This window comes from Ceratotherium simum, chromosome 3, assembly GCF_057802395.1.
Source record: "Ceratotherium simum simum isolate JZ-2026a chromosome 3, ASM5780239v1, whole genome shotgun sequence".
NCBI classification, from domain to species: Eukaryota; Metazoa; Chordata; class Mammalia; order Perissodactyla; family Rhinocerotidae; genus Ceratotherium; species Ceratotherium simum.
The window spans coordinates 12,909,825-12,922,233 of NC_141902.1; the positions used below are offsets into that span (position 1 = coordinate 12,909,825).

The 12,409-nt window shown below is 37.2% G+C and overlaps 1 protein-coding gene across 1 annotated transcript in view; it reads left to right on the forward strand.

The window, feature by feature from the left end:
• Nucleotides 1-12,409, forward strand: part of SLC25A21 (solute carrier family 25 member 21) — a 457,416-nt gene that overhangs the window by 320,596 nt on the left and 124,411 nt on the right. Inside the window, exon 3 of the mRNA XM_087422494.1 lies at nucleotides 10,522-10,605. Within this exon, the coding sequence (XP_087278620.1) occupies nucleotides 10,522-10,605 (84 nt within the window). The remainder of the gene's footprint in view (nucleotides 1-10,521; nucleotides 10,606-12,409) is intronic.

Below are 12,409 nucleotides of genomic sequence, written 5' to 3' on the forward strand. Positions count from 1 at the left end.
AGAGCCCTTTTTATGTATTCACCGTAGGCTTAACTCTTATGTATTCACTGTAGGTATCTTACTTGGGTCTCGTTTTAAATGAATGTCTTATGATTAGTCTTTAAAATATTACAGAACTTAGGTTAGCCAAGATATCCAATTATCTGGATCTTAATTTGTAGAACAGAGAATTTTTTTTTTAAAGGTAATTCTTTTAGAATGCAAAGTTACATTTATGTAAAAGCTGCCAGTTGGAATAGATCAGCATTTTATAAAATTAAGTGACTTGAACTGGCTTGTAGTGCTTTGCTACCCGCCAAAGTACCCACCTGTAATTCTGCCAAAAATATTTGCTGTCTTTTATTAAACATTTGGTTTATTAGTGAAGCATAGTTTCCTGTACAAGTTCTGTGAACAAGTTAGGCCTGCTCCTGGGTGGGACTAATTCATGCATCACTTCTCTTGCCAGTGTTCTAAGTGATTTTTAATTATTTTCAGCACATTATTTGATGATGATAATGAAAGCACACCCTTCCACTGGGGCTCTCTAGAGCATGGGTTCATGACATAATGGAATATTCATTATTAAAAGCATTTAGCTGAGAGAGACAGGGGAAGGGAGGGAAAGAGACAGACAGACGGACAGACAGAGAGGAGAAGTTACAAAGCTCATTGGTTGATATTGGCCTTGACGATATTCCCCAGTTACACAGTAGGCACTTAAACACTTGGAAATAAATAAGCTCCATAGAATAGATGCTAGATAAATATAGAAAGATAAATAAAATTTTTGATCCAGAATGTATCAATTCAATTGTCTACAATGAGAGAGGTGAAAGGAATCACATGATGTCTTTTGCTCTTCAGATAGGACTGCCTCTAAATTCTTCTACAAAGATGTCCATCTCACCTCCTCCATGAAGAGTTCTCTCTCCATCCACAGTCTATACTCCTGATAGCGAGGAATCAAATTAAATGAACACAATCGATGCCTCTCTGAAGTCTGGCTTTCCCCAGCACGGTTGATTCAGGGATGATTTCTTTAGAGTTCCAGAGATAAACCTCAAAGTCAGTTGGGTGATGTGCAAGTAACATTATTCCTTTTTTAACAAATGAAAAAGCTTGGGTTCAGAGAAGAAGTTTTGCTGGTCATTCACTGAACTAGAGACACTTCAGGGAACCCTATTCCATCTAGTCTGAGGCTTTCTAGCTCCAAGCTCATACTTTTTCTTTTTCAAGTGATTTTTTTAACCCTACAAAAGTAAGGAACCGTGAAACTAAGGGGCACCCTGAGATGAGATCATATATGTAAAAATGCTCTCAAAGTTAAAAGTGATTTACAACTAAGCAGTATGGTTACAATTTTTTTGGTCCCGTACATCTATGAAATACTTTTGAAAACTATGTCCTCATTTGGAACTGATAACTGATCCAAATCTTGGTAACATATGAGGTCAATCTTAGTATAAAAATAAAAACTTCCCTTAAAAATTTCCTCAACTGTGATAAGCATAAGCATGTTTTCTTCCTTATTAGCCAAGTTGATTATCTCCATTCCCCAAATGTCTTTCTAGCATAAGCATTTATGCTTATGAATGCAAGGAAACCACTCACTCTTTTAATCTTTCTTTCTTTGACATTACAGAAAAGCATCCTTCTTTATCAGTGTTAAATAAACCATAAAATAGGCGCATTTGATCAGTTAAAATAAAATGGAGTGGTATATTATGTCTCCAGAGACTCTATATCTTTGACATTCTCCCTCACAAGGACCCTTGCTTATGGTCTCTAGTGCATAACTAGTTTCTGTGAAGTGGCTCAGTTCCTAGGGCCAGTCAGAGGGTTCTGGTAGATTTGACTGCATTTGAATTCCCTGTTCTGGAAATCTTTTATGGAGGCCAGAAACCAAGAACTTCAATCTCATCCTGAACAATGAGCTGAGGTTCACCAGGTAAGAATGATGTTGTGTGGTTCTCTGTTCCCAGGCAGTAGGTGCTTTTGGTGAAAGCTAGGAAAACTGGTGGACCCCAGGAGGTAGGTGGGGAGGATCAGAGAGAGAAAGAACATAGCTAACTTTTTTTGAGAGAGGGGTCAAATTTTTAAAAACTATAATTATTTTGGAAATAAGGGAAAACTATGATATTTGTCACAACTCTGGTAATTTTAATGTTTGATTGCTGAAGTCGATGTAGCCCTGTCTATTCTCATTACCTTGATAATAGGTTTTATTTCCAATCTGTGATCCATCTTTCCCTCATTTCCCAAGTATGAGTTGGTTTTATGCTGATTAAACCTGTATTGTCCAGCCTAGGTCAATGCACTCGGGAAAATGTAGGTAGGTGCATCTGGGTGTGACGTCATTTATAGGCATTAAATATGAAGTTTAATTAAATATATGTATGCATACACACATATGTATATTCAAAGAGCGGCAGCACTATAATCTGATATTAAGCGTGGTTTTATGACATGACGTATTTTATAAAGCGAAATTATTGAAAGTCATGGTAGTCAAGCTTTTGTTTAATTGAGACCAGTTTATGCTTGGAGCATTTTAATTATACAGCTATGTCAATTAGCCTATTTTATTACTTGTGGTTTAACATTATTAGATTTAGGTTGTAATCTCTAATGATCATTTGTCTCTGACTTGTTAACTAACATATTGTCATTAAAATAAATTTTAGAATTATATTGTCAGTAGACTTAGTTATTATCCCATAAGTAATATAAACAACTGGAGGAACTTGTGCCAGATGGTAGAATAAACTCTCTTATCATGATTCATTTTACAATGTCAAATTTTACACAGGTTCTAAATACTAAAAATACTGTATGTCTTATAACTGTGTAAGATGTGCAGAACTAGATCTAGTTCATCACAATAATCAGGGACACCTAGGTAAATGTTTATTGTAATGAAATTTGTGGTTGGCAAAATGATGAACCATGTATAGGATATTTAAGTGTACTGTTAAAGTGTGAATTGTAAAATGTACAGTCACAGAATATCAGACTCTACATCTCCTTGGCTTGTGAAAGGAGCCTGTAATTAGGTGTGTGTAGGATCACAGGAAATTACTTAAAGTATAATCAGGCTATCTGGGTTGATCTGATATTTCAGAGAGATAATATTTTTGAGGCTCTGTTCAAAAACGTGTTCAAAATTACACGGCACAGGAGATTTCCCTTGCTTTTGTGGCCTTGCCAAGATGTTGTTACCTTATCTGTAGTAATTATCTAGGCTGACTGAACACTCCAGGTTACATATTTCTTCAAATTATAAACTGTTTTATAATAACAGAGAGAAATTTATTGGTCTTCTTTACAATATTTTAAACGCTAAGCCAAAGCATAGCCCAGCCCACCTACACCTAGTAAAGACGTTTAGACTTGAAACAGGCAAAGGACATCTTAATTTTTACCAGGTATAGGTCTCTATTTCTGTTATAGAGAGATTCTTTTAGGGACATGACTGAGCAGCAATCAGGAAAAGTATCTTTCCTTTCCCTGAATTTTTAGAATAATTTGATAAGCAGCCAGATATGTATGAGTACAGATTTGAATTTCTGTCAGTGATGGCTGCTCAGGCAGAGCCAAACTGGTGCCCCTTGTGGATTTGTTAGCAGTATTTTAGAGTGTTAATCGATGCCAGGCCTAGACTGTGAACCCAGCAAGCAAGGGCAATGCTGAAGTCGCAGATGAACCAAGTTCCTAGAATCTCTATTTAACGCTTGTATTCTGCCTTATTTTATCATTAATTACTAACATCTCCCTGCCCCCCACCTCTTTGTTCCATTCTAGAAGGCAAGATCTGTGGTTTATTCATCTTTGGGTCCCCAGAACTCTAAACCTTGCCCCTTGTGCAGATGGGGATCTCAGGAAATCTTGAGACACAAATCTATGTCTAGAATTGTAAACCACACGCTTCCAACGCGATCAGAAGGCTCTTGTGTTCATCATAGCTAAGGCAATGTTGTGTGGATTACTGTTATATTTAATCTCAAGTAAAAAAAAATACCCACAGCCTTTCTTTTTTCAAAAAATTACCATTCACAATCACCAGGTACTTAAAATTGGAACAATAAAGCTATGGACATAGAGAAATGTTAGGAGGAAACAGTTCTCTCCAGCACTTCCTGAAGAAAACTGACAGAATCATCTCTCAAATCAGCAGCCTCATCTCCCCATCATCTGATGTGGTCTTTTTGTGGGATGGCACATGCAGAGGCCCCGTTCCCCCCAATTGAGGGATTAGCTTTGCATGGGAAGGGGTACTTCTTTTCTTGGGACAGCCTCGGTGGAAGGTGACTTTTCAGAGTACAGGAAACAAATGTACATGGTGGGAATTTTTCTAAAGATATGCTTTCTAGAGCTTTTCCCCAAAGTTTGTAAGGTGGGTGTGTACACCTAAATTTCGAAGTTTCAGACGTGTCTTCGCGTGTTCATTCTGACTTTACCATGCTCAATCAACCAGTCAGAAAGCAAACATACTCTGTAGGAGCAACATCTTATTTCAGTAAGATAGGCTAATTACAGTGAATTAAAATCTTTATTTAATCTTCCTACAGCTATCCTTTTAATGCGTTCTGTAATTGCAAACCTTTAGTCTGTTAATCTCTGATTCATTAGTGGATTTCTTAAGTGTTTATTAAGGAGCACGTGTAACATTCTGGTAATTACTAATAATCTTTGTTCATAGCCCATTTACAAAGATCTCTGTGGGGAGTTTCATTTGGTTCATCACCACTTATTGTCAGAGTACAATTTTTATTAGCAGTCTCCCGCCTCTATAAAATGTGGAATTGGGGGCTTTACAGAACAAAAAGAAATGTCTCTTCTCTCTTATGACTGACAAATATGAAGTCTGTGTGTCGCTGTCCCTTCAAAATCAAAGTGGTGTCTAATGTCTGCTGTCCCATTTTACTGCTGGGGAGAAAGGTAAAGAGGGATACATGACAATTCTCTCCAGTTTATACTTTATATCAGTGGCCGCACTGGAATCGTAACTGGTGGCACCTAGTCTGTGTCTCAGTCCCTGATGTGCCTCACTTCCTTGAACACAAAGGTGTCATTTTTATGTCACCTAGTGCATTATGGCAGCATAAATTCCACTCAGGAAAAAAGTGCCACATAGGGCTGTCTTTGGTGCTAAAGGGACTCTGTATCCCTACCCGAAACAAACTCAAACCTTCCTACCTCCTCTGGGATAGCTGAAATCCCTTTAACAGGGGACAAGATCTGAGGGACAGTGTATCAAATTAAAAGCCATAATAAGGATAAATAATTGATGTGAATGCTTTTCTGATAGCAGAGTTGAATAGGGGAAGGGAGGAGAAAGCAGAAGAATACTGTTGAACTGGAAAATGATCTGGAGATGAGGCTAGAAATAAACTTCACCTATCTCACAGCTTTGCTTAGCATTAGTGATAGAGCGAAAGGGATGGCTTGGAACTGCTTTTGTCCCCACTCCCAAGTCTCCATCAGTTGCCTACCCTAAAGCACCACGAATAATCATATGATCTAACTCAAAAACAGAGTGTGTGCTATGCAAATATAGCTTCAGGGCAGATCTTATCAGCTACCCCAATCTGACTCTTTGTCCTTCATATAAATATATAAATTTTACATACATATACGTATATATATACATGCATGTGTGTGTGTGTGTGTCCTGAAGCTTCCACTCCCCAGAACAGATTCTATCAGCCATCAGTAATTTTTAAGACGATAGATGTAAAATTGCCTTGGAAATAAAGGAATTGCATGAATTTGCGAGTTTGGAAGTTCCAAACAACCTCATCCTACAGTTTTTAAGGCAGCAAAGCCATTTTGTTTCTTATAGACATATCTCCTCGTGGCCACATCTTAAGAGGTGCTCAGACAATTTGAACACCTCAAGTGGCATTTTTAATGGTGCTGAGGATCAACAACTGACTAGTTTATAATTTGATGTCACTGACTGAGCACACAGTTAAGTCAGTGGGAAAAGCTGCAGTCATGGTTCTTGACGAGTTCAGAGAAAAATATTTTAGTGAGTGAGAACATTCTTTGGCTTTAAAAATAGGCTTGTGCATTTGTTTATGCACTCTGAGCAGCCCTTCCTTGCCCTGGTGGTTACCACAGCATCTCGCTTCATGTTTACGGTGTGGCGGATGGTAAGGGCTCTTCCCTCGCGTTTGTAGGCGTGTGCAGGGATACGTTCCCTGGCACCACAGCAGGTAGGATTGCTGGCTCCTGGGCAATGGAGTGTAGGGTTTGAGCCACACTCACCCCCTTGTGTTTCATTCTGACCAGATGTTAGGCACTAGGTAGTTCTCAAGTGTTAGCCCATTGTCCAACTTGCCAGTTTGGCAGTAAGTTTTCATTCTAATAAAAGAAGTTACCCAGATGGAGATTCCAGATGTGCCTAAGCTGCTTTTATTAGGACAATGGAAAGATCCAACCTTGTCTTCTAAATACAATCAGGAGTAGTGTGGCTTTGCCTTTGTAATTTTACAAAGAGTTGTATTACGTAACTGGAAAATTGTGTCCCCGAGCATAGAGAGAATTTGTTAACACAGAATGCAGCTTGGAAAATGCTGATGTAAAGCTTCAATCCAAGAGAGAAACCTTTTAAGTTGCTGAAATGTAGTGGAGAGGAAGAAGGAAATTGCTGTTTTACATGATTGACCAAAATTCACTATAATTATATCGACTTGAAACAGATTCCTTAGAAGAACTGATAACTCTGTGATCAGAATAAGTCATGTGTAGTGGAACTAAATACTGCATGTACTTTCTCTGCAAAGTGAAGACACGCTGGATGTGAGATGCACCATAGAAACTTACTTGCCTTACCCTCTCTTGGGACCTCCAGCCACTTGAGCAGAATAAGGAATGGTGGGGAGGCTTTGCCGTGCTTGCCTGTCCTTCTGCATCCCTATACGAAACAGCTTGTGGACTCTCCTCATGTAATGTTATTTTGATGTTGCCGCTCCTGTTTGTAATTAACCCAGCGTCACTCATCAGACAGTCAGCTTGTAAATGGAACGCTCCTCAAGAATTCCACTGACTGTCCTTGTTGCCTGTTCTAAAGTGTGTGGGTAAAGCTGAATCACAGATATTTAGCGCAAAGGTATCCTTCCCGTTTTCCCTCTTCCCTCCAATATCTCTGGATAGCACTATTTTCTGTCAGCCACAGTCCACCCACAGATAGGAGATCATCTCCAGTAAGAGTGATACTGGTGCTAATTCAGTGCCAGTAAAACTCACTGGCTGCCATCTGATACTCCGAAGCACTATTCCTAAACATTATTACTTGCATATGGTCATCATCTATGTGCACATCTCCTTCACCTAACTATAAGCTTCTAAAGAGCAGGATTATGTCTTATTTCTTTGTAATCCTCCAAATAGTGGAGTACCCAATGCACAGTAAGTGTGCAAGGCCTCTTATTAACTGAATGAATAGCCCATTAGGAGTATTATCTGTTGAATTCTGAAAAAGGAAAGAAATTGCAACTAGTGAGTAAAGTGCCTAGACTTCCAATAGCCAGGTTAGATAACTAGGTAATTATGAAATAGCTGTACTCTGTACTATGTTTGCATAAGCTGACAGGAGAGCCGCCTTGCTATTACGCGAGCATGCGAATGTTATAGACAAAGCTGATGTCTCTAACCCCAGCAGTAAACGAGGGGCTAAGGTCAGTTTTCTAGGCATTGGGATTTTCTAGGCATTCAGCTGAGGAGCAGAAAAAAGTCAAATGCTGTATAGTAGGCTTTGACTTTATCACATAAATACTGTCCTCTAACGCGCTCAGGGCTGCACCCACCCTGAGCAGCTGAAGGCTGCTGGCAGAGTGCTGGGACATCTATCTGTCCTGAGAGAAACGTGGAACAGGTTGCTGCGTTGGGGATCTTTCCCCTCGCTTCTCTTGAAACAGCAGCTTTCCCTCATGGCCTTTATTTCTCTCATTTCCCCACCTGGAACGCTTCCTTCTGGCTGATTCTTTTTGCCCCTCTGAATCCTACGAGGACCAGCTAAATCCCTTCTCTTTCCTGAAGTCCTTCCTTACCTGTGAAAGCAGTAATTGCTCCCTGCGATGAACACCTGGGCAACTTGGTGCTGACGCTACTTTACATTTTGGATATTTTTTCTTGTATAGTTAATTATTTTTTCTCATTTGTTTATTTGTTATGCTTCTTGAGAATGGAGATGATGCCCTGAGTTTTTGTAAAACCTGTAGCATCTTATTTCTTCCCACAAATATTTTTAAAATACTTGGTAATTTGGGGGAAAACATCTAGAAAGGAATTTGATGGAGGTAAATGAACTTAATGAAAATTATTACAGCTATTATGAAAAAAATCTATGAGCATGTAATACTTTTATAATAGGTAAAACTCTTTTAAATAATTTTCTTAAAAATTTTCTTAAAAGAACCATTGAAGAGTCTTGGATTTCCTAACTAGACATAAGAAAATGTTTCATACTCAGCAATGGATATAGGTTACGAATATGCAAATACAGAGGTGGAGATTCTTTTTTGAACTAGAATCAAAGTCATATTTTGGAAATCGCTCTCTATGTTCCAGAATTATTTTTTGTATAAATCTCCGTGTAGTTCTCCCATTGTATGATTTTGTGTTTAGTGTTGATTCATTTGTATCCAGAGTACCAAGTTATTTCATCTACATGCAGTAGTCCAGAAATACCAAACATGGCCCATCTCCCTGACCATCAAATCATGTACAAAACTGCTGTCTGAGTCTCTGGGCCAGTGGTTAGACGCGAAACAAGTGCACCTCTGGATCCAGAACAGTTTAAATCAGCTAGCTATACTGGTCCATGACCTTCTGATAGGTTCCACGCAATTTAAATTTAAGAGATATACTTCTCATGATCATGCTAATTGAGGTGTAAGTTTGACAAGCAAAACCATTATGAAGATGAATATTTATGACATTTTAAACTTGGGCATTAGTAGGTCTAGAGCTGTGGAATATTACTTACTGGGTTGAGGAGGATCAAGAGGGGATCATGTTGAATGTATCATAAAAAAAAATGATTTAAAGAGAAAACGGACTATCCAACAAGCTCACTCCTATCATTACATTTCGGTTGCTTTCGTTCATATTCTGGCGTTATTATCTTCACCCAGACTATTGATTGCCTTCATGATTGTTCTGCCCTCCATACTCCCATTCTGATCCACCAGTCAGGCAATAAATATCTTCTTAGGGTTTTGTACATGCCAGGCGCTCTGCTGGAAGACTCAGCTCCCTAATCTCAGAACGGATACTCGCCTGCACAGTCACACTCAGCAACTTTCCTCTTTACAAAACCAAATGCAATCCAGCCTCGCTTGCCAGTCTTATCATATACTCATTCTGTTCATCTGCCCAACTGCTTCAGTCAAAGTAAAATATTCACCCTTTTCTGTGATATATGTGTCAGTTTTCAGTATAATTTCCTAGGGCCTAGAACTACAAAATATATCATTTTTAGAGGTAGAAAATTGTGTTCATGTCGTAAATCCAACAATCTGAGAAAAGCATCTTAACGTAAACAACATTAGAGGAGATTTTGAAAAGTTGTTTTAAAAAATGTTTGATAAAATTGTGGGGGGAAGTGCAGAAGAGAGAAGGGCCTTAACTCAGAATTGGGACAAGGAAGTTAAACACAAGGAATAGGCAGACTAAAGAAACCAGAAAATGGAGAACATGGAGGAAATGAGAGTGATGGTCATAAATCTCTAGAAACAAACCCCAGGGCAAAATACAAAATAAAAATTTCAGACCCTCGTACTGGAAACTCCCACATTTTGAACGTTAGAGTTCTGAGATGCATGATCCTACCCAAAAAGAAGAAAAAAAAGGAATTTAGTTCTCCAAAATGGGACACATTTTTATTGAGAATCAACTATATGCAAAGCACTGTGCTTCTTTGAAGATCCAGGTAGTCTGAACGACCCCCAGTGACCGACTCTGCTCCATCATGAAGCAACGATGGCAAACTGTACAGCAATACAGCCCCACCTCTTGCACTAAGCACAGGCTCCTGTCTGCCAGAATGAATTCCAAATTCACAATCAGGATAAAAGTTAGGCCATATTAGCTGCTCTGTATTTTTAACCTTTGTATCAAATTACCATCAAGGAACACTAATAAAGATAAGACATAGAACTACATATTTGTTTCATATGCATCTTCAGATTTCTGAATTATACATTAAAACAATCTATGACATCTGTGTATGCTTTTCACAAAAGAAAAAAGCATAAATGCCTCAGGGAGCATCAGCCTGGCTAAGAAACAGATGAAAAAAACCTCTTTCTACAGTTTCTATTAAAGTACAGAGAAATATCATATAATTTTAAAGGCTACAAAAATAAGGTAAAGATTATATAAGGCAAATAAATCAATAAAATCTATAGCAAGTACAAGAATATTTTAGATTAATCTGAAAAAGCTGAATTTCCTAAGACCTTGAAAAATGAGACAAGCCATTTGGCAAAATCCTTAACTTGGATTTTTTTGTTTGTTTGATTTTGTTTCTAGGTTCCAGATTCAGAGATGTGCAACTGATCCAAACAGTTATAAAAGCTTAGGGGACAGCTTTCGAGTGATTTTCCGAACCGAGGGGTATGTATGGTTCTTTGTATATAGACTCTATGTTGATATAGACATTTTAAGGTATTTCTACACGTTTTCTCATTTTGAATGGCTTATTTTCCAATTCTTATTAGGGAAAAAATACTTAAAAGGGTGCCTTCCCACTTTTTCGTATTTCTTCCGATAATATGATTAAAAACTAAATATGTATACAATGAAAACTACCACAAAAAGGATATTAATCATCAGTTTAATGACTAGAGGACAATTTATAATTTGTGCCATTAAGACTTTTTAAAGTTATCATAACTGGGACTATCTAAATATAGTAGTTCTTTATTTTGATACTTTTATAATATCCAAATGTGTTCTTTGTTTGCATAGTGGTTTATGAATATTCAGTCAAAACAGATCTATGTCAAAAATTGAAGTGTCAAATTCATTATCCTATCTGTTAGATGATTGGATGAATGGAATATTTTGGTTACGTAGCTAAAATTGTCTTTGATGTATAGATTCAATTAGACTCTATCCAGCATAATTTTCCAAAGGATATTACATTTGCTTTTGGAAGTTGTTTTCCTAAGAGAATTTGTTGAAAATAATAATTATTCAAAAACGATAACAATAATAATAGTAACTAGTATATATTTAGTCTCCACTATGTACTAGGAAATCTCATAACTGTAATGTAGGTTCTATTAGGATCTATTCCAATTGGATAGATGAAGAAACCAAGACCCAGAGAAATTAGTAACTGTTACATATCTGATAAATAGTGGAGCTGGGACTCAAATCCAGTCTGCTTGACCCAAAGTCCATGCTCCTAACCTCTGTAGTTCACTACCTCTGTTGGCACATTAAACTGTGGCTACTATTCTGCTAATTGTTTATTTAACTTAAAATATATCATTGATAACTTTCCATGCCAGTATATTCTTTTTAACAACAGCATAGTAGTTTTTTTTTCCTCCATGCTGCAATTTATTACATTAATCCTTTTGATGGACCGTTAGGTTGCCTCCAGATTTTTATGATTATAAACAACAGAGCAATAAATATTCTTATACTATTTTTGCACATTTGTGTGTTTATGTATATATTTCTATAAAATAAGTTGCTAGCTTTGGACTTACAGGATCAAATGATATGCACATTTTAAGTCGTAGATGTTGCCAAATTATCTTCCAAAAAATGTGTACCAGTTTTATGCCCTTAGTATTTAAGAGTTCTCATTTCTCCACACCCTCTCAAACACTGGACATTACCAAGCATTATTTGGTATATCTGTCACTCACGTGCATCTCCTGTTAATAATCTCATAGGTGAAAAATAAAACTGTCTTAATAGTATTCCTTTGATTGTAACTGGGATTGAGCATGCTTTTATATCATTAGGTATCATTTCTTTTATGAATTCCTTATTTGTGTCCTTTGTCCATTTCTCTTTGGTTAGATTTTTTTATTGATTTGTAGGAGCTCAGTATATATTATAGGTATTAATTCTTTGACTATTACACAGATTGCAAATATTTTTTACCAACTTGTCATTTGTCTTACAACTTTTAGAAGTTTGTGATTTTTGAAGATTGTGATTTTGTGATTATATCTATCTTTTCCCTTGTGATAGCTGACCTCGATGTCACATTAAAAAAGTACATCCTCTACTCCAAGACTATAAACATTTTCTTCTAGTACTTTTTACATTTAAATCTTTAATCCATCTGAGAATTTTTTTAATATGCAATGTCGTATATAGAATTAAATTTTATTTTCAGATGGTTAGTCAATTGTCCAAACACCACTTGTTGAAAAATCCATCCTTTACTCACTAA